Below are 24,164 nucleotides of genomic sequence, written 5' to 3'. Positions count from 1 at the left end.
ATAGAACTTTTACTACTGTACAAATTAACATTTCCGAAAGTACATTCATTTATTTTGTACATTTTGATCCAGAATTCAGAGTTGAAACAAAGTTTTTCTTTATTCGCTCCAGGTTTGGTCCACACAGTCCAGTATGCAGCAGCAGATGGAGGCCACTTTGGCATATGTCACAGTGAAGACCTTATCAGGGCGCTATATAACACCTGGTTATCAAATGATCATGTATATATGTATTCAGCGAGTAAGACTTGAAACCCCAATCATTACCAAAGTCCTATTTCTGTAAGCACAAAACATATCAAAATGATGAATTCACTGTTAATCTATTTCCACACTAGCGGAAAACATGCTATTTGCAGTGGATTTTCTAAAGCAGCTTTGCTGGGCATAGTTGGCACTACTTCATGTCTCTTTTGATTATATAACGGAACATCTGGGCATCTAACAATAAAACAATGTCCAGTCATGTGGAAATACTCAACAGATAAAGTGAGTACATGCAGCCTTGTAATCAGGGCAGCTTTATGAATGGCACGTACAGTAAGTTATCCTTTCAACACTATTTAATCCTAAAAAAGTTTTGTAAGGCTGCAAACACATTGCATTAACTCCTTCCCCTGGAAGCCTTTTTTTTTTTTTGTCCCATTCGATGAGCCATGACATTTTTAGTTTTGTTGACATAGTTGCATGAAAGCTTATATTTTGCAGGCTTTGTTGTATTTTTAATAGAACCATTTTGAGGTACATAGAATTTATATTTTATGATTTTTTAAAAAAATTTTTACAGTATGCATTGCATAATATACATAGATTTCAACCTTTGAGATGAAGAAAGTCTATTCTATTAACTTGGTCAATAAAGGGAAAATTGGTACATTATAATAATACCAAAGATGGAAGTCCACTTTAGCTCTGAAGGGCTTTACTTCCAAAACTAGCATTTGCATTAGGCTCCGTTCCCACGGAGTAACGCGCCGTACATTCAGACACGTATACATGTGTCAGAGTGTGAGCGCTCAAAACAGATCCCATTCACTTCAATGTGTGCCGGCTCAGGGCTCGTTCACATCTGCACCCGATCTCCGTTCTGCAGGTTTCCGTTTCCTGCACAAAACAGAGGCAGGAGACGGAAACCTGCAGGACTCTTTCATACCCATTCATTTGAATGGGTTTGAAAGATGTCCGGCTGTGAGCGGCGGTGAGCGTTTTATGCTCTCCGCCGCAAAACCTTTTTTTTTTTTTTTAAAATCAGACACAGAGTCGGACATGCAGTACTCTGTGTCCGATTTAAAAAAAAAATGGTTTTGCAGCGGAGAGCATAAAACGCTCACCGCCGCTCACAGCCGGACCCGCTCTGACAGTTTTCTGTCTTCTGCATGCAGAAGACGGAAACCACAGAACGGAGACCCGAACGCTAATGTGAACCTAGCGTCACGCGCGCTACTCATTGAAATTAATTAGAGATGAGCGAACAGTGTTCTATCGAACACATGTTCGATCGGATATCAGGGTGTTCGCCATGTTCGAATCGAACACCGCGTGGTAAAGTGCGCCAAAATTCGATTCCCCTCCCACCTTCCCTGGCGCCTTTTTTGAACCAATAACAGCGCAGGGGAGGTGGGACAGGAACTACGACACCGGGGTCATTGAAAAAAATTGGAAAAAGTCATTGGCTGCCGAAATCAGGTGACCTCCATTTTAGACGAATAGTGGATTTCAAATCCGGGTCATATGAGAATGTGAACTTTGTGACTATGAGACAGGGATAGCTGTACAGGCAGGGATAGCTAGGGATAACCTTTATTTAGGGGGGAATGTTATTAAAAATAACTTTTTGGGGCTCTATCGGGTGTGTAATTGTGATTTTTGTGAGATAAACTTTTTCCCATAGGGATGCATTGGCCAGCGCTGATTGGCCGAATTCCGTACTCTGGCCAATCAGTGCTGGCCAATGCATTCTATTAGCTTGATGAAGCAGAGTGTGCACAAGGGTTCAAGCGCACCCTCGGCTCTGATGTAGCAGAGCCGAGGCTGCACAAGGGTTCAAGCGCACCCTCGGCTCTGATGTAGGAGAGCCGAAGGTGCACTTGAACCCTTGTGCACCCTCGGCTCTGCTACATCAGAGCCGAGGGTGCGCTTGAACCCTTGTGCACACTCTGCTTCATCAAGCTAATAGAATGCATTGGCCAGCTGATTGGCCAATGCATTCTATTAGCCCGATGAAGTAGAGCTGAATGTGTGTGCTAAGCACACACATTCAGCTCTACTTCATCGGGCTAATAGAATGCATTGGCCAGCGCTGATTGGCCAGAGTACGGAATTCGGCCAATCAGCGCTGGCTCTGCTGGAGGAGGCGGAGTCTAAGATCGCTCCACACCAGTCTCCATTCAGGTCCGACCTTAGACTCCGCCTCCTCCAGCAGAGCCAGCGCTGATTGGCCGAATTCCGTACTCTGGCCAATCAGCACTGGCTAATGCATTGCATTGGCGTGATGAAGCAGTGCTGAATGTGTGTGCTTAGCACACACATTCAGCTCTACTTCATCGGGCTAATAGAATGCATTGGCCAATCAGCGCTGGCCAATGCATTCTATTAGCGTGAACTGAGTTTGCACAGGGGTTCTAGTGCACCCTCGGCTCTGCTACATCAGATTGCTACATCTGATGTAGCAGTGCCGAGTGTGCATCAGATGTGTAGTTGAGCAAAACTGACTCAGCACTGCTAAGTCTCTGAATTCGCATAGGAATGCATTGGCCAGCCTTCGGCCAATCAGCGCTGGCTCTGCCGGAGGAGGCGGAGTCTAAGGTCGGACCTGAATGGAGACTGGTGTGGAGCGATCTTAGACTCCGCCTCCTCCAGCAGAGCCAGCGCTGATTGGTCGAGTTCCGTACTCTGGCCAATCAGCACTGGCCAATGCATTTCTATGGGGAAAAGTTAGCTTGCGAAAATCGCAAACTGACAGGGATTTCCATGAAATAAAGTGACTTTTATGCCCCCAGACATGCTTCCCCTGCTGTCCCAGTGTCATTCCAGGGTGTTGGTATCATTTCCTGGGGTGTCATAGTGGACTTGGTGACCCTCCAGACACGAATTTGGGTTTCCCCCTTAACGAGTTTATGTTCCCCATAGACTATAATGGGGTTCGAAACCCATTCGAACACTCGAACAGTGAGCGGCTGTTCGAATCGAATTTCGAACCTCGAACATTTTAGTGTTCGCTCATCTCTAAAATTAATGTGTTAAAAAGCCTCCCATTGATTTCAATGAGTAGCGCCCGTAAGCCGGCACACATTGAAGTGAATGGGATCTGTTTTGAGCGCTTACACTGTGACACGTGTCTGAATGCGTGGCGCGTTACTCCTTGGGAAAGGAGCCTTAAGCGAGAACGTCCAGTGTTTAATGTTTGTAGAAAATGTGACTCAATGTCAGTAGATGCCGGACAGACCTTGTCCATAGAGGATTTTCTCCTTTCAGCCCAGGGAGCTGCACCTGCTCTTGTAGCGTGAACCTTGATACCCATTGGAGGAGACTGATTTAGCAACCTTGTTTGATCCCCCTATAAGAATGAAAAGGTTCATATCTTGGAGCCAAGGTAAAGTTATTTTGGGGTAATTCAGTTCTGCTCTCCTGACATCTAGAGAATAGAACTTTTTGGGCTCAGGGCAGAAGTTGGTAGGATGATTTCTTGGTTCCTGTGAAAAGAATAGACCACTTTTGGAACAAACGCTGAATGTAATTTGAGGATAATTTTATCCTCTTGAGTGCTGAGGAAAGAGGAGATAAGAGACTGGATTTCTCCTATCCTGCTTGCTGAAGTAAGAATGACCAGGTAGAATAGTTTTTAGTGTAGAGAATTGATATCTGATGAAGAAAAGGGTTCAAAAGGAGGAAAACATAACTACTTCAGAACTAAATTTAGGTCCCATGGAGATACCAATTTCAAAGAGGACCTTTCACTACCTTCAACAATTCAAGTGCTTAGCATCTGGTAATAGGTGCTGCTCCATGGATTCCAGTACAGTTGGAATTTTCTCTCTAGCCCCCACCTTTCCAGAGCATCACGCACAGGTAGTCTTGATGCCTGATGTGCTATTTAAATTCAAACTTTCTAATGTCAGAAGGGCAGTGTCAGACAGGGGGGCTGAATCAAAGCTCCAATCAGAGATAGCCAGTGTCAGAGTTCATAACGCATAATCACAAATAATAATAATATAAATACATTTTATCAGAATAGCCAGGTCTGAGGAGACCCCAGAGTATGATAATATCAGTTTTGTTTTGTACGTTTTTTTGGTCCAATTGGGCTGACAGTGCCAGGAAAATGAGCACATGCCCGGGGTTGCTGACCCTGTTCTACAATTTTGGGGAATGTCTGGTGTTTTGACTGCTTCAAATTTTATTTTGGGAGGTGGCATGGTGTAAAAAAAAAAAAAAAAAAAAAAAAAAAAAAGGCAGTCTGGACATTTTGATTTTATTAACCCCAAACCCCCCCCCCCCCAAAAAAAATATCCTATTAATATTATGTTTGGATGTTTGTTCCTCAATCACAGCCAAACGGCTGAATGGATTTTGGGGAAATTTCACACACACCTACATATTTCCCACGAAAGTGCAATAGGCTACTTTAAATGTGGGTCACTCACCCCAAATCGCCACCGTCGCCCTCCAAACACCCCTCCGGGCTCGGCTGTAGAAGCTGGCATTCTGCCAGCGCTGCTCTGTCCACGTTCCTCCTATTGGTGCATGGCAGGGTATGGGCGGGCTATAGAGCCAGGACTGTGGCACCATAGGAACTGGGGGCACATGAAGTGAACTGGGGGTAGAGAAGGGGGGATATGAAGCTGGGGGCAGAGATGGGGGTGAAGATACTGGGGGCAGAGATGGGGGGGACAAGATACTGGGGGCAGAGATGGGGGGGACATGAATCTGTGGGAAGAGATGGGGGGACATGAAGCTGGGGGCAGAGATGGGGGGGAAGAAACTGGGGGAAGAGATGGGGGGGCAACATATTGGGGGCAGAGATGGGGGGACAACATACTGGGGGCAGAGATGGGGGGGACAAGATACTGGGGGCAGGCCCGCTCTGGCCACAAGTAGAGGGGCGTTGGGGCCCACGGCCCGCACTGCAGGTGGTTTGCACAGGCATCAGGGGGCCGCCGAGGAAGTCGCGGGTTATAGCTAGTATACTTATATTTCAGGGATTTTCAGACAGGGAAACCTAAGTTTTATATTTTTTACTTTTATTTTTCGATCCCCTATATATAACCACAGTCTTACTGTCCTGCAAAATACAGATAAATCAATTTTATTGCACTTTGAAGGCTCTTAAAAAGAAACCCATAAGAAAATGGAGCATTTGCGTTTGTTTTTTTGTTTTTTCAAATTCTACCCCGTTCTGAATTATTCTCAAACACCATAGTCTATTATATGGAATATAACAAATCGTGCCATTATGAAGTATTATGTAGGCAAAGAATAAAAACTGGAACACAAAAAGAATAAAATAATTTTGTAGCAAAATGGTTAATGTAGTTTAAGAGCAGAAGATTACTGGCTTTCCTGTTGGTGGCACTGTTGTAGTTGAGGACCACACAAAGTTCTAAAAAAATTTCTAGAAATGTTGCTATCCTGTGCAAATAGTTTTACAGTTATTACAGATGTGCACACAAAAATATAACAGATTACATCATGCATACAGGTTCATTTCTAAAATGTATGTACAGTTAACAGATTTCAGATAATCAGAACAGTACACGTCATCTCACAGGTTAGATATTTTGTAAACAACACTGTTCCTGTCTCCATGACCATCCTCTAGGTATAGTTCGCACTAGTATAGATACAGATATGCTCCTGAAGATAAATAAAGCTATTCTGCTGATTGCTTTGCAGAATAGAGATTTTTCCCTAATCCCTTGTACTGTAATTATAGATGCAAAGCACATTACAAGATTGTGTGTTATGGGGAAAGTCATTTATCGGAGTCATTTCACTAGGCACGGGACTGATTATTGGCTGCAGCTTGCTGTTGCTAGCCTGCCTTTCCAATCTAATCACAGGCATTTGTGGCCAGAATCACTGCAGCCAATAGACTCACAGTGCAGAGCAAAGGATTCCAGTATGCCGTCTGTCAACAGGAATAGGTTTTCACAGCACGTTACCTCACATTCTTATTTTATTCTAATTTTGTTATACAAAAAGAGCTCATGTTAACTCAGGAATTATTCTGTACATGGGTACAGATAACTTCTAAAACCATTAATACAATCATACATGGTTATGTCTATATAACTAGGTATATTAATATTATACACACACACAATGTGGCAGATTTGTGTGCCAATCTCACTCATGCCCATCCTATCGGAATCTATTTACTTGTTTTGGGGCAATTTAAGGTATAACACTGGAATATATTAAGATTATTACTAACATGATGTTCTATACAACAATTACATCTTGTATGTTCATGTCATAATTACAGGATATAATATATATATATATATATATATATATATATATATATATATTATCCATGCACATTCCTGGGATGTATACACCCACGAGTATGGACAATGTGGCTGCAGAAGCTATTGTGTCATTGTACTGCAGAGAATAACAATCCTCATAGCTATTTTTAGACCTTTATTGCTCTGCTTCTAACCTATCTTCCGTTAGGCTATTAATCTTCTCTTGATTCTTTGTCTAGGGAATATGTAGCAAAAGCTAACACTGCTCACTGTAGAAGCAGAAAATAGAAATATGCCTGCAGAGCATGCTCAGGTTCTGTTTTTTTATTGCAAGTCAAAATTTACAGATTATACTACATAATGGATATATTGTATATAAATCTTCTAAATTACCGTATGTTTCTCTAGAGATTTCAACTTAACACCTTGCTGAAGAAAAAAAAAAAAAAAAAAAAAAAAAAAAAGAAAAACACATACACCAGTCTTATTTATCATAGCATAAAAAATAAAATGCATTATAATTTTGCTTTCTTCTCTAGTCATGTCTGAAGATGGACATACCCCTAAAGTCAATCAAATATGACAATCTCGTACATGCAATGTTGTAGGCTGGGGTCTTCCAAATTTCTTGACAGATAAGATGCTGGAAAGGGATACATACAGGGGATATAAGCCTCTAGCAGAGGTTGTTGGAAACCGCTTCCTTTGAGAACCCATACATAGTAGGCCAAACCAAGCATGCATTTGAATGGGGAGTGATCATATACTTTCAATACCCATAGGATAAACACTCATTCAAGCAACACCTATCTTTACACATGCATGTATAATCAATTGGGAGTAGTGTTATATATTAGGGCTCGTTCACACGGGGCAAGAGGGGGCGGATTTTAGTCGCTGAATCCTCCTCAAAATCCGCCCCCTCACAATATAGGTCTATGCAGACCGTTAGCGTTCTTTTTTACGCTAGCAGTTTGTTCCCGCTAGCAGAAAAAAGAAATGAGCTGCCCTTTCTTCAGGCAGATTCTGCGGCTGATCCAGCCGTGGCGTCGGAAGCTGCGACAGTTGCATTTTGGTCCTATTCTAACGTGGCTTCCTGCATCAAAATCAGTACCAAAATACGCTGTCCTGTGCCCCATGTGAAAGGGGCATTAGGGGCCACAAAAGATAGCCTGCTCTGGGAAAGAAAGGCTGCTGCCTTCTTCCACTGTAACAATGCTCAGGTATGCATGTGCTGATTCACATCAGTTACACTTCAGTGCAATCTAAAAAGGACTTCAAGGGGTATTCCCATTTCCAGGATATATATTTAAACTTGTAGATTAGGCTAACTGAAGTGTTTTACTCAATATATTGCTTCATCTATCTTGCTACATTTATCTAACATTGTTCATCATGCCCCCTGAATGTATTCAGCTCATTCCCTAGGTTGCGGACCACCTCTCTGGTTGGGCTGATGACTCAGTCTCCATTTTGGCCACCCGTATTCTCTCTTTCTCAGCTGATAAGGATTAGAGCAGTGCTTGATCAGTACCGCTGTAATTGCTGTATGTAGATCCAGAGATAATTGTGCCATTTAGAACAAGCACACTGTTCATCTCACAAGTACACTACTGGCCTGAGCTGATAATCAGAGAGCAGAGAAGTTGAACAATGATATGAAAAAATTCTTTAACCCCTTCCCGCCGATGGCATTTTTTGATTTTCGTTTTTGACTCCCCTCCTTCTAAACCCCATAACTTTTTTATTTCTCCGCTCCCAGAGTCATATGAGGTCTTAATTTTTGCGGGACAATTTTTTCTTCATGATGCCACCATTAATTATTCTATATAATGTACTGGGAAGCAGGAAAAAAATTCAGAATGGGGTGGATTTGAAGAAAAAATGCATTTCTGCGACTTTCTTACGGGCTTTGGTTTTACGGCGTTCACTGTGCAGCCAAAATGACATGTCCCCTATATTCTGTGTTTCGGTACGGTTCCAGGGATACCAAATTTATATGGTTTTATTTACATTTTGACCCCTAAAAAAAATTCCAAAACGGTGTTAAAAAATTTTTTTTCTAAAAGTCGCCATATTCCGACGGCCGTAACTTTTTTATACATAGGTGTACGGGGATGCATAGGGCGTTTTTTTTTGCGGGGCCGGGTGTACTTTTTAGTTCTACCATTTTTGGGAAATGTTATTGCTTTGATCACTTTTTATTCAAATTTTTATCAGAATTAAAACAGTGAAAAAACGGCGGTTTGGCACTTTTGACTATTTTTCCTGCTACAGCGTTTACCGAACAGGAAAAATATTTGTATAGATTTGTAGAGCGGGCGATTTTGGACGCGGGGATACCTAACATGTATATGTTTCACAGTTTTTAACTACTTTTATATCTGTTCTAGGGAAAGGGGGGTGATTTGAACTTTTAATACTTTTTATATTTTTTTATATTTTTTTTTACTTTTTTTTTTATTTTTTTTTGCATTTATTAGACCCCCTAGGGTTGTTGAACCCCAGGGGGTCTGATCACTAATGCAATGCATTACAATGCTAATGCATTGCAATGCATTGCAAAAAAGCATCATCTCTTTTGCAGGCTGTATACACCAGCCTGCAAAAGAGAGAATTTGCAGACCGGCTGGGAGCCTTTAACAAGGCTCCCGGCTGTCATGGCAACGGGGGGTCGGCCCTGGATCATGCTCCAGGAGCCGGCGATCCCTGCCAAAATGGCGGCGCCCATGCGCCGCCGGGAAAATGGCGCCTCCGGCGCCTTTGACAGCAGCGCCGGAGGGGTTAATGCCTCCGATCGGTCCGGGGACCGATCGGAGGCATTAGAGCCGGTTGTCTACTGCTTGAAGCAGTAGACACCCGGCGGCTATGACGGCCGCCCGGCTCCCGGGCGGTCGCCATAGTTACAGACCCGACACGCGCCGTACTATTACGGCGCATGTCGGGAAGGGGTTAAGGCTGAGGTTGTGGAAATGCATGGATTGAGCAGCAAGTACGTCCTTTGTATTTTCTATTCCTTTTATAGCCACCCTTGGCACATTTGGTAAAAAAGACAGTATTCTGGTTTTGTTTAGTATACATTTAACAGATGATCTATAATGACGCAATGTGATTTATGTAGTTAGCACTAGGTGGCAATGCTGACTTCTTCGTTCCCAGCTCAAGACAACATTCCAATAGTGCTTCCTTTTAATGTTCAGTCTCCTGAAGCTCAATCAAGTACATTCCTTAAGTGTTCTTCATAGCCAACTGCCTACTAGTAGCACTTAAAGGGAATGTGTCAGAAGAAGAACATATTTTTTTCCAAGCTTTTATGTAAAACAGATTTTTTTTTAAGGGGTTTTGCCATCTCCCTATATCAAAAGCTTTGCTTGCTGACTCTTCTTCCAGTTCCTGTATTTTTCCACAAACTGGTGGGCGGGTTTTAATGGTTTGATGAACAGGACACTAAGAAGTATCACAATAGATACAAACTTTGCCTTTACAATGAGAGATTTATTATGATTACTATAAATCTAAAATAAATACATACTCAAATACTATGCACAGTAAATGTATATTACATTACACAGGGTTCGAGAGAAAAACAAACCTATATGTTGCAGTAGAGAACAGACTCAATGCTATCTTTGTGTTTACATAGAGGGATAACACTGTCTGAACCCTTATCAGCAAACTGCAATCAGCTGAACTGATTGTCCTGACCACAGAGCTGTACATAACAGCCAAAGAACTAAGCCCCTTCCCCTAGAGAGCAGTGACTCATCCTCCATTCTGCCTTATCAGATACAGATATATGCATGTCCGACTTTGTATCTGGTTGAAAAAAAAAAAAAAAAAAAAAAAAAAAAAAACACCTTTCGCCGAGCAGACCAGAAGACGCTCAAGGGCACTCACTTTGCAAACCCATTCAAATGAATGGGTTTGAAACCTTACTGCGGGTTTCAGTCTCTTGTTCAGTTTCTCGGGCAGAAGACAGAAATCTGCAAAGCAGAGACTGGGCGCAGGTGTGAACCCGCCCTAAAGGAAATAAATATCCTGAAAACACAAGTTTGAATGTTTTGTTGGGTAAACATTGTTGCATGACCCATCTGTGTTACTGGTTTAATATAATTTACCCTTGTTAGAAACTCCATTTAAAGAATACACCAAACAAACAGTTTATGAGACTTGTACATAAATGAGGAGAGCACTACCTCACTACCCCAGGTTGCTGTTTATGTACATATACATCGCAGCCTATCAATCACCTTCATGAGGGATAGGAAGAGTGTGCATTTCATGAATATACCAGGCTCAAATTGTATGTCTGTTTTGGCACTAAATTCAAAACAACCAAATTATAGCAGACAGTCTCACACTGATTTATCCCTGTACTCTGACAATGATGTCAAAGTAAGTACAGTAAGTAAATAATTGTGGATAATTCAGCCATTTGAATTTTGTGATAAAACACACTGGTAAAGATTTAGTTAGCAAGATGCACCAAAAAATTGTAACATGCTGTGTGCCAAATTTATCCCAAAAAAAAAAAAAAAAAAAAAAAAGTTTTTTGCCACTTTTTAAACACTTTTATAACTTGTATGAAAAGGGGGCATGCTTAACTTTGGTGGTGTTTAGGATGTGAGGCTGTCACCATAATTATGTAGCCAAATAAGTAATGTAATGTTAGACTAGACAGTCTACCAAAATGACAAATTTATCAAACAATATCACGTCTACATTTACGCTGTCTAAAATCTGCCCCAGTCTTCTGCTACTAAATTTCAATGATTTAATCAATGAAGACCTGCAATAAAGATCAATAGCTGCATTAGCTGTTCTATGGTCGGCCCTTAAGGTCACCTGGAGGTGCTGCACAGAAAGGGCCACAGCAGGCTCTACCTGCTAAGGAGGCTGAGGGCCTTCGAAGTCCAGGGGCCACTTCTTAGGGCCTTCTTCAACTCTGTGGTTGCTTCAGCCATCTTTTTCAGTGTAGCCTGCTGGGGGAGCAGTATATCAACCAGGGACAGAAATAGACTTGACAGGCTGATCAGGAGGGCCAGCTCTGTCCTGGGGAGACCCTTAGACTCAGTACAGGTGGTGGGTGACAGAAGGATACTGTCTGTGGTGACCTCCACGCGGGAGAACAAATCCCACCCCATGTATGGGACCTTGATGGGACTTGACAGCACTGTAAGTGACCGTCTGCTTCACCCCAAGTGTGAGAAGGAGTGCTATCGCAAGTCCTTTTTCCAACCGTGACCAGGCTGTATAATCTACATCAGACCAAGCGAAGATCACTCCGCACAGAGAACTAATGATTATTATTGTGAAGTCTTCCTTCTTTCTTCTTCTGTTCCTTAGCTGCTATGGACTCCTAGAATATCTTCTCTTCTCAGCTTATGTGTGTCTACGTCTATAATATATTACTGTGTTATTATCCTGTATCTGTATTACTATGCTGCTGTAACATACTCAAATTTCCCCACTGTGGGACTATTAAAGGATTATCTTATCTTAAACCCTTAAATTTAGTCAGATTGGATGAAGAGTGTTTTTGAACAGCAATTTTTAGGTCTTGCCACAGGTGCTCAATGGGATTTAGGTTGGGATTTAAGACTGGACCATGTTAACACGAATATTCTTGACCTAAAGCATTCCACTGGCTGTAAGTTTAGGGTCATTGTCTTGCTGGAAGGTGAATCTCCTTCCCAGTCAAGTCTTTGCAGCCACCAACAAGTTTTCTTCCAGGACAGCCCTGTATTTAGCTCCAACAATCCAACTTCAACAATGGATTTTCCTCTTTCCACTCATAAAGGCCAAATTTGTGGAGTGCACAACTTATAGTTGTCCTGTGGACAAATTCTGCAGGTCATCTAGAGTAACTATGAGCCTTGACTGCTTCTCTGATCAGTGCTCTCCTTGCTCAATCTGTTATTTATCCTCCATGCACTACACACAGCAATTAGATTAGAATCTGCGGCCTCAGCAAAGGGCCTGAGATGTCACTACCTGTGACATTACGGGTCTCTTTCTGAGGCCTGCTGAGGCTGATGATTGGGATCCGTGACTTAACAACCAATGAACAGTTTCACATTGAGAAGACACTGGAGCAGAAGGACTGGAATGTGCCAAGAGGACACGGGAGAATTGGGGACAGGCGAGTATGATTTTTTTTTTTTTTTTCCACCTGCCCCAGTTGTCCAGGCATTAAAAAACAAATGCCAGGACAACCTCTTTAACTTAACACAGTTTATAAGTTCTATAATAGCTGATAGTTGAGCTAAGCCCTACCTCTTACCCGAACTTCTAGTTACAGTGAGGTCATCCTGGGTTGATCTCCAGCCCAAGAAGAAAGGTAAGAGATTCCTCTGTGTCTTCGATTTCAGCAAAAACTGCCGGGCTGCATGCTTTTCTATAAGGCACACCTATGTTACATGTATTCGTTTTTACATATTTTTTCTTATATTTTAGACACACACAGCCACATAACAAGTGTGGGTTTACAATGCTTTTTTTGGAGTTGATTTGAGGTTTTTCTCCCTCAAAAACAACTCCAAAAAACATCTGAAATAGTCTATTGATCTCAATGGAAGTCAGCTTTTTCAACACTTTTCTTCAGTTAGCTGAAAGATGAAGGGCCCTGGCCTATCTTGAGACAGAAAAATGATGTGAATGCCACTTAAATCAATGGGATGCCTAAAAAAAAAGCATATAAAAAATGTCTTAGAAACAACAAAGCTACTTTAAGAGGCTCTTTTTTCAGCTTGACAAAAGAAACGGCCTTAACCCACTCTTAGTCTTGTCACCCTGTTCCCTCAAAAAGTTTCTATTTCAGACCTGTTCAATACAGAAATAGACATTGTCCCTATTATTAAAGCAGTGTGTCAAATTTACAGTAGCAGTTCTTTCTTGCAAAACGTTAAAGACTCTCAATACCAGGATAAGTTTATGTTAAAGTTAATAGTGGCTGTGAAAGACTACAAAGCTAGAAAACTTTTCAGGTTGCCTGAACAGCTTAACTGCAAACATGAAAAAAAAAATCCATATGATCCATCAGTAATAGTATATAGAAGCAAGAAAACTAGATCATCATAAGCATTTTCATTGTTTTATTGTAACTGGCTAACTTTTCTGAGCGCCAATGTAAAACATATGGAAACACTTAAGAGAAACCCATGCCAGCAGTCATAATTTTATTGGGGTGGTGCCATTGCATAAACACACTTGCTTTTAAACAGAGGTTCCTTGTTTCCTTCAGCCTGTTCAGCAAACTGCAAGAGAACAGTGATCTGTTACTGCACCTCAATAAGACTTTAGAGCTATTTGCATGTAGCCTAGTTATGACATAAACCTGTCCCATCCGTGTCTTTCTGGCCACCTGCTCCTGCTTAATTCTGACACTGCAGTTGTTCCAACCAGAACGTGCAATAATTTACCAAGTGAATCACTGCAGAAACAAACTGCCGATTGTTATTACAGATGGGTTACAATGTAATGAAAGTGACATGCATTGAAACGCATACATTTTGTTGCCACTGTCCCCACACTCCTCCAAATGGTGATGACTGCCAAGCTACTTACTCCATCTGCTGAACTCTGCCCAGCGCCAGGGTTGTGCAGGCCCCTTTTGGAGTAACTCATTCACACTACAGCCAAAAAACAATCAAAATTGGGTGTTTATTGCTGAGGTAGACGTATGGAAAGGACTATATTACAGTCCACTCCAGGAGAAGTAGGTACAACCTGTTTGGACATCGAAAAGTAAAGAAGAATTTGAGGCGGACATTTGCCCTGGATTCTTCTTTATTTTGTGTCCCCGGCTCACAGTGCGAGGTATCAGCTTTCTGTTGCGGCTTTCCAATGGGGAGTCTCAAGCCGTGTTCTCCAAATTAGCTGCAGAATCTGTGGCAAGATCCAGCAAGACATTTTTGTTGTATTTTTTTTTTCAGCTTCAGAATGAGGGAAGAACCAGCTACTGATTTAGATGCAAAATCTGCTGCAAAATCAGTGTCAGATTCCACTGTGTGAACAGGGCCTGATACTGTTACTAGTGCCATTCCACAGTCGCTTCCACACAGCATTATATGCCCACAGTAGCCCCTATACAAGGTTATCTGTTCACAGTGGTCCCCACACAGTATTATATGCTCACTATGGCCCCCAAGCAGTATTCTATGCCCACAGTGGTCCTCGCACAGTATTATTTGCGTCCAGAGCTAGTGCTATTATTATTATTACTAGCCTCTGTCTGCATGTTGTTGGCGTCGATGATCCGCCTATATTAAGCAAATTGATGCTGTTGATGGTTTGCCTGCTCCAGCGTTTCGGCAGCTCTTAAGCCATCCTGCTGTTGAACTTGTTCTTCACGCTGAACCTGTGATTGTTCCGGCATCTCAGCAGCTCGCTGGGACGCCATATATTGAGCGTGTTGGCATCGATGATCCACATGCTCTGGCATTTCAGCAGCTTTAAAGCTGGCCTGTCGCTAAACTTGTTCCTCGCACCGTGACTATGATTGTTCCGGCATCTAAGCAGCTTGTTGGGATGCCATATAATGAGTGTGTTGTTGGCGTTGATGATCCCCCTCAGCTCCGCTTGAGGAGAACTCAGTTGACTTCTGGCTACCTTCATAGTTCGTTTTAGAATTTTGCGACAAATTAGATTTTCTTTTTCCCGGCATGTTTAAAAGTAGCAAACTGCCAATTTGGATTAAAGCTGTTTTCCCATCCAGTGTGTCAACACACTGCCTGGAGCAGATCAGATAATATGCAAATGCATATACAGAATGTACTGAGGGTTATCTGAGTGTTTACATAGTGAGATAACAGACCTGGCTTTATCAGCCTGCTGCCAGGAGCAGTTTAATATAGCATGTGAACATAAATTCATAACGGTTGTGAAACCATGTCATTTACCGCGATAAATGGTACCCTATGTGTTAGTCGAAGTTACAAACTATGTGCCAAGTTTCATTCAAATCCGTTCAGCCGTTTTTGCGTGATTGAGGAACAAAACACACAAACCTCAAATCACACAAACTTTCACATTTATAATTTTAGTAGGAAGTTGGATAGGATAACAAAAAAGCACTTCACGCCCTGGTCCCAATATCATAGGTACGTGTTAAATACTATGCATGGTTTGGGCATTGGGGCATCAATGATGCCCCAATGCTCAAACCAAATTTAGCAATTTTATTTGCAAGGCTTTACACAGCAATATCTTTTTAATGGCTTTGCATATTCCAGCTATTTTTACAAATGTTTTTTTCAGGACATATAGGGCTTGAAATAACTAGCCTTATTTTTTAAATACGTTGAATATCTTTTTCGCTAAAAGTAAAAGAATGGTATAAAATGTAAAAAAAAAAAAAAAAGTTAATTTTGCTTCTATTACTAGAGACGAGCGAGTACTAATATCGAAACTCCCATTTCGAATAGCACGCACCCATAGGAATGAATGGACGCAGACGGCACACAGGGGGTTAAGCGGCCAGAGGTGAAGTCTGCGTGCCGGCCGCTTCCATTCATTCCTATGGGTGCGTGCTATTCGAAACGGCCGTCTCGAATAGTACTCGCTCATCTCTATCTATTACCTAAAACAAAATAGTTTTTATATATATACTATTACGCATAAACATATTAAAATGTGCTTTCCTAGTTCTTCTGATCACACGGGCTATGCAATTATATAGTTTTTCAACAAAAATGAGGTTTCATATGGTTTTGTATTCAGTATGGCTTATTTTCTTGTTGATATGTAAATTAGTCTAAACTAGTAGTTTAGTATAGTAGAGGGCTGTAAACTGCTTGTGTTCTCTCTAACTAGGCTCCCTGCTGAGACAGAGTAACTATGCAGGAAGTAGGTGATGGGAGGAGGTAGCAGAGGACCTAGTTCTGCTAGTACAAATATGAATGAAAAGTCTCTTTCACTTTAAAGATTACTATAAAGAGTTAAATTTTATCCTAAACGCTTCCCTAATCACAGTGTAACTCCTGGACAGTAATTTCAGCATGGAGACACCGCTCTTATCACTTATAGAGGAGCAGTTGTAAATCACAGCTGTTTGACGTTAATTAAAGTGACTGCAATACCGGGCATCAGATAAAGTGACGTAAATAGCCAGATAAGGGCGGGTTCACATCTGCACCTGGACTCCGGTTTAGTCAATCCAGCCGTTTTCCCTCTTCTGCCCCACAAAACTGGACAGGAGACGGAAACCCGTCGCTCAGCTTTCAAACACATTCACTTGAATGGGTTTGCAAAGGTGACCACCTGTGTGAGTCTTCTGCCTGTCCGCGGGGGAACCATTTTTTTTTTAACCGGACATAAAGTCGGACATGAAGGACTTTGTGTCCAGTTAAAAAAAAAAAAAAAAAAACACACACCTTTCACCATGGACAGGCAGAAGACGCACACGGGCGGTCACCTTTGCGAATCTATTCAAGTGAATGGGTTTGAAAGCTGACCGCTGGTTTTCCATTTTCTGCCCCGTGAAATTGGACAGGAGACTGAAACCCAGCTGGATTGGCTAAACCGGAGATCAGGCGCAGATGTGAACCCGCCCTTAGCAACGTTTAGGGGTCAAGACAACCCTTCACTGGTATTGAAGGGCTTAGACAAATCCATGAAAAACAACCCCTTATCCCTCCATCAAACTTTACAGTCTTGATATCTTCCATTCAGGCTTTCTTCTCCCTCACAAGTCAAGTTTCTTTATTTTAGTCACTGGGTTGTAGGATGAGAAAGACTGCATCAGATAAATCCAAGTTTATTTGCCATGTCACTTTACATGTATACAGAGTTTTTTGTTTTTTTTTTCAAATGAGAATCACCCCATAGCTTCAAACAAATCTACATATCTTTTTAGGCAGAATCATCCAACTTGAATATAAAAAGTGTGTCATTAGGTAGTGTAGAGCAATTCTAAAATATTATAATATACAGAAAAATTACATTTTTTACACTTACTGCAATTTCTCTACAAGCCGACATGGATATCCCTGTACCTTCAATTTGCTTCAATGCATATTCTTTTTCATCTTTTCTGAAAAAGTCAGAAATGTTATGGTAAATAATAATAATAATAATAATAATAAAAAAAAGTCTATGATATTTAAATTTGGTAAAATGACATCAAGTTGGTTATCCACAGCATTTTAAGGGCTAGTTCACATGTAGTTATTTGGTCTGGATTTTGAAGCGGAATCTGCATCAAAATCCTGGTCAAAAAACCGCCTCACATTGAATTTAATGGGAGCTGGTCATTTCCTTTTTCCGCGAGCAATATTTTACCGCCCGTGAAAAAAAAGAAGCGACTTGCCTTACTTTGATGCAGATTCTGCGGTGGAAACCGCCGCGGTATTCACGTCAAGACAATCCCTCTGGACTAGGCCTCATCAAATGCTTGCATGCTTGGGCCTAATCCGGAGTGGAAAGTCATGACTGTCAGAAGCTGCGACAGTCGCATTTTGGTCTGGATTCTGATGCAGCTTCCTGCGTCAAAATCCGGACCAAATAACTACGTGCAAACTAGCCCTAACAAGAGAACTACTTGTACCATAAATAGATTTTAGGTGATCTAACAGAAACAATACAAAATGTAAAATTATGAATCATTCAAGAACAATGCTTCCATGTCTAGATATTATTATATACCTGTTATCACACCTCATTGTGTTCTTTTCATATCCTTATAATCCCTTATGTGTTAGACCTGGTAGTCACATGCTCAGTAGCTTAGTCCCATTGCCAAAATCCTCTTGCACATGGGGACACTGCGATTCCTGCCGATTCCTCAGTGGCCCCTAGAACCTAATAATGCTCAACATTGGCCCCGTGACACCTAATAATGCTTCTCAATGGCCCCCAGACACTTAATAATGCTGCCCAGTAACCCCAGACAATTAATAAAGTCTTCCAGTGGCCCCAGAAAAGTGATAATATCCCCTCAGTGACCCCCACACAAGTAATAAATCGATGCAGCAGGTCTTCAGCAGGCATAAATATACCTGAGCAATAGAGCAGGAAGCTAAAGCCTTCCTGCTGCACCTTTCTATTCAACTACATTGGCATCGTAAGGATGTATGTAAACAATAAGACCCAAAATGCTCATTTTAAGACATATTAAAAAAAAAAAAAAAAAAGTAGTTTCAGAACTGTGAAACTTTAGAATAAAGGATCAGGCATGCTGAAAACCCATAGCTGCGATCCTTCTTTACTCCAACTTCCTCTTCAGGAGACCACTCATATACACAGAAGATAATGGACTGGTTCTGCCAAAAACATTGGAAGAAGTGACTAATACTCCAACAATGAAATATCAGATATGATAAATGCATGAGGAGAATACAAACACACACCTATTAGACATTAGATGCAGTGACACTGCGATATTTTATATCATGCAACCCTAACAACATTTCTGTGTAATACAAAAGCAATGTACCTCAGCAAAATGTACAGTTATACCTTCTACAGAGGTTGAGGAGGACCTTTATTTTCTCTCAATGTATAATTATATATATATATATATATATATATATATATATATATATACACACACACACACACACACACACACACACACACACATTATCCTAATGGAACCTGAACCTAGAACATGTGTACATGCCATTGCTCTCAAACCAATTTTAATTTATTTATTTTTGTTGGTTTTTATACTAGCACAGAAGACTTGCCACAGGCGTAAAATGCACTCACTTCAAGTCACCTCTCAAGTGACTTTTATGCTTCAAATAACTGATACTTCAAGATGCATTCATGTCATATTCGCTTCTGGCTTGCATAATTTGACAAACTATGCTCAACAGGGAAAGTGTAGAAATTTTTAAATAAATAATATATATAACAGTATATGTAAAAGAGTATTTTTATATACATAGTATTTTTGTACTTTACAGAATTGACAAGTATTCCTAAAGCCCAAAGATTAAAGGGGTTGTCCAGGAAGTTTTTAGTGTTACTTGCTCTGGAAATTGGAACCAGCAATCACCACTTAAAGGGATTCTAATATTGGAGTCAGTGGTTTTGAGATGAAGACATGCCTGGATAGCCTTTTAAAACGCTATTCTACTACTACCTCCTTTTTCTTCGATATTCCTTGCCATTCCATTGTAACCCTGGTTAATTTATGTAAATGAGCCCACCAAGGACCCTGGGCGTTCTCCAGGGCCTCCTAGAACCCCCCCCACCCCCACTTCATACCTTTATTCATGCCCCTCCATTGTGCCCTGTCTGCTCTCCTCCTCCTTGGTTGTTCTTCCAACCAGATCGCGCTGCTGCATTTGAATTCTCAGGCATGTACAGTTCTGCTCCATTCACAGCGGTACTGCACATGTCCAAGCGCCATTTTGTAGTAGCTCGCTTTATAACTCAGTATACTGAGCAGTATCTCCCTTGTGTGAGAAAAGAACATTACAAATATGTCATTTATGGGGGGGGGGGGGGGGGGTTCTAATACACTGACCTACCACATGAAGTGACACGTCAGATTTGGAAAGTTAGATCTGTTAAGAACTGTCTCATGGCAAAGGGTTCAAAACAAGGAGGTTTATTAACATCACAATTATACATAAGGGGAGGGAGAAAATCTAGAGATTCTGGGAGTGCTTACACTCACACCTGGTCTAATTGACTGAAAAGGTGATGGAGAATTGCTCTGACCTATTCTGTTACATCAGGGGTAGGGAACCTTTGTCTCTCCAGCTGCTGTGAAACTACAACTCCCAACATGCTCCATTCACTTCCATGGGAGTTCCAAAAGCAGCAGAGCAAGTATGCATGCTGGGAGTTGTAGTTTTGCAACAGCTGGAGAGCCATACGTTCCCTACCCCTGTGTTACATGGATGCAATGGGAAGGCATATAGCATTTCAAAGAAGGAGGGGGGGGGGGACTTTTATGAAAAAGGGGCAGAAGTCACTAGTTCTTGATATGATGTTGCCACACAAATGATTATCCAAATAGGTCGCTAGAGACATTGGTATTAGGTGGGGTTTCATCATTCCCTATATTGGGTTTTCGATTATGACATCACATCCAAATTTAAAGTCAGGCAGTGTGGGGTTTGCGGCATCCTGTCATGGGAATTACTGTGTAGGTTCATGGCCTGTGCAGTGGCGCAAGGCTGGATGGGTTAGGAAACTATCATTACTTGGAGTTATTCCACATTGTGGCTTCATTGTCTATTTAGTTAGATCTGCTTTCTTTGCAACAATTTGGTAGTTTCTTTTTTTTGGTAGTTAATCGGTCATCAGGTTTCACTATAGTGACCCGGCGTTTGCAAAAGCGGGTGCTTTTCTGTCATTAAATGCCTATATAGTGGCCCTGAAGGTGTGGCCCAGAAGTTCAAAAATGCATTGCTGATGCCTTGTCTCGTTTATAGTGGGAGCGATTTTGTGACATGGCGCAGCGGAGGAGGGAAAAAAAAAAAAAAAAAAAGACTTTCCCATGGACCTCTTGTTTGTGCCCTACGAAAAGCTAACAAATTAGTGCTAGCCTCCTTGGCTCAGGTACATTGTTTGCATACAACAGAGCTTGCAACTATAGGTGGGGTGGCAAAGAGTTTATGGTTTGGACTGGGTGATTGTGACCTAAATTAACATAATGATTAATTAAACACTTTACCTCGATTACGATTAATGAATGATTTTAGGACATTCCCATTTTTACATGCCACCACCCCTATTAATATGAACATGACAAAAATATTGGCTGCCCCGTGGTACTGTTCAAGGTCCCCGATTCTCTGATGTGTCTTGTTTGGTACATGCCAGACTTTAGGTCAGTCCAGGGTGGGTTGGCTGCACCACAATGGTTCTTGCTTACCACGTTTTCAATTCCTTAAAGTTTTTTTTTTTTTTTTTTTAGAAGCATTTGATGCATTGTGGGGCTGATGCAGTTCAGTCCAGTCATTTATTTGTGTTTTGGGGCATGGAGAGTGGCGGTGCATCCGGACAGCATGCTAATGGGCTTTTCCAAGAGTTTAGTTGACAGTGCAATGATTTTGTTTCAGAGATATGATTTGGTCTGGGGTGCTGACAAAATTTCATTGTTTCTCAAGGTTAGATAAGTCTCCAGATGAGTTTGTGTTACACATGGGTAATGATCTACGAGCTCCCTCCTTTTAGGAGTTCAGACAGGATATTAAATTTGCTCAGTTTGTGGGCTGGTGAGCGGCTGTGTCAATGGACAGGATTAATAAAGGAAGGATCAAGGGGTATAGGGTGGTTGAGTTGGAGACATGACAGGGTTCACGGCACACAGCTGGAACAGATTTGTGGTGCATAATGATAAAAGGGGATTGAAGTGGCATTAGGGGTGTCGAGGGACACGAATGCTCAAGGAGGTTAAGAATTTGTGTCAGTTGTCTGGGGGTGGGGTCCTCCAAAATGAATTACTGAGTGGTATGTTTTAGAAGCTGGGGGAGAATCCAGGAAGGCTAAGTACTCCCCAAATGAGATGCAGTTAAAAGGGGTTTAGTCTGGAAGGGTATTGGATAGCGGATAATTGGTCAAGTCTCTGTTAGCCCAAGCTGGATGAATTGGTGCTCCAAACAGTGAAAACTGCTAGAGGCAAATAGTGAAAATAAAAGGCGTTATACCTGGTTTCCCAGAAAATAGGTTATTAATAATATAAGGCACCCCCCGAAAGCAAGACATCCCCCAATAATAATTATCTTTCAGCGCAAAGATTGTATGAAGAAAAACATTACAGCTGGCTGAACACTGCACAATATTCCATGTGCACAGATATGCCAGCTGCTGCGATACGTTGTATCCACTGTCCCTGCTGCTGTAGGTTGAGCTGGGAGATGCCCGCTGTGCATACGCTAAGCATCGTATGCGGCAAGGGATCCACTCTCCTAGCTCATCCCACAGCAGCAGGAACAGTGGATACAATGTACAGTATGACAACAGCAGCAGCAGGCTTTCCTGTGCACACAGCACCGCACACAGCGTTCAGCCGGCTTCAATGTTTTTCTTCATACAGTGTTTGCGCAGCAAGCACATCTCAGCATAGTGCAGTGGTGGCAGCAGCACACAAAAATAAAACATCCCCTTAAAATAGGACAGTGTCTTATATTAAATTCTGGCCCTAAAGATACGCTATCTTATTTTCGGGGAAACACCGTAGGCCAGATATGGCGATTCAGAACCTCATCACTGAATTTATACTGGTGATTTATAAAAGTTATTGAGAGTTGGTATGAATGTAAACTTAAGTTCAATAAACTTGGCTGCTGTAGCTAAATCATTCCACTTAAGCATTCTGTGCCTTCATTTTAATAGGGTGATGTGAAATATGAAGAATGTAGGGCGATGACAATCCCTCTGTCATGAAAAACATTCAGATCTGAAAGAGCAAAGATGTGCCATAAAATGATTAAAGCAGGTGTGTAAGCAACCAGTATAAGGGAGTAGGTTTGTCTACAAAACAGAAGCGTGAGATGTAGGATTCTGGTGAGAAGTCAGGGCTTGTAAGAATAATTAATGTGGGTGTGGTATGAGGAAGTAGACACAGAACCAGCCCAAGAAAATTCACTGAGTCAAGATGTATATATTTTATTACAGCATCAGTACAGACATAAAGATAGTAGGTCAGGGGTAAAAGTAGAACAATACACCAATTATAATGAGTAACTAGTGACTGGCTCATAATCAACATAGAATGTAACCTCAAGCAAATAAAACATTGACTGTATTAGAAAGTACTGTACCAGCAACTGGTGAAACGCAGAATCGCAGCCAAACAATAATGGCCATACATAGTGTAGCAAGAAAGAGGTGTGGCTATGAAAAGTGGTGTGCCTTGTGATGTACCAAAACTCTGGCATAAAGACAACCAATAGGTTGCATCAACCTTTTGCTATGACAAATCTGGTGCAGTTTAAAGAGAACTTTTCACCAACTTGAGCCTGCTCCTGCCAACCTGGCAGAGAACCTAAATAGCACATCAGGCACCAAAACATCAATGGTTAGGAATGAATGTAGAGGGCTACAGTGAAAATGCCAGCTGTGCTGGAATCAGTGGTACAGGACTTATTAAGAGGGTGCTGAGAGCTTGTGGAGTTGGCAAAAGGTCCTCCTTAAGGCTCCGTTCTCACTTAGCCCCTCCCCTCCTCCCAGATAAGTCAAGGGATGTGTAAAAAAAAAAAAAGAATAAAGTAATATAGTGGACAAACAACACAGTTTTGCTGAATCAATGTATTTAGGAAAAGTCTTACATTCACATTAACAAGCAGTATAGATAGGATCCTTGTGATGGGACAACCCCTTTAACCTCTCACTGGGTCTAGGCCTCTAAATTAATTCAGGGGAAATATAATTCAGCCATATTATGCTCCAATTAAAACAACCAAACAAAATACCTCAAACCATATAACATGGAAAGTGTCAAACTCATCCTACTAATATTATAAGTGTGAAAGTTTGTGTGTTTGGATGTTTGTGAGTTTGGATGTTTGTTCCTCAATCACGCTAAAACGCCTGGACGGATTTGCATGCAATTTTCCACAAACATAGTTTTCCCTTAGGATTGAGTCACAGGCTACTTTTGGTGCCACTAAACAACATGGCTTCCTAGCAGGAGACTCACAAAAGCAGGACTCCTAGCCCCAGCTATAGACTCACACACACTACCTGGCATTTCCTGCCTCAACCTGCCTGCACACTCCTTACTGTCACCTC

The 24,164-nt window shown here is 41.6% G+C and overlaps 1 protein-coding gene across 1 annotated transcript in view; it reads right to left on the bottom strand.

Annotated features, from left to right (window-relative positions):
• CDK19 (cyclin dependent kinase 19) overlaps positions 1–24,164 on the bottom strand; it is a 130,693-nt gene that overhangs the window by 89,138 nt on the left and 17,391 nt on the right. The window contains exon 2 of the mRNA XM_075268151.1: positions 17,427–17,502. Within this exon, the coding sequence (XP_075124252.1) occupies positions 17,427–17,502 (76 nt within the window). The remainder of the gene's footprint in view (positions 1–17,426; positions 17,503–24,164) is intronic.

The sequence above is a fragment of the Leptodactylus fuscus genome, chromosome 3 (genome assembly GCF_031893055.1).
Source record: "Leptodactylus fuscus isolate aLepFus1 chromosome 3, aLepFus1.hap2, whole genome shotgun sequence".
Taxonomy (NCBI): domain Eukaryota; kingdom Metazoa; phylum Chordata; class Amphibia; order Anura; family Leptodactylidae; genus Leptodactylus; species Leptodactylus fuscus.
This window is presented reverse-complemented; position numbering and strand designations above follow the sequence as displayed.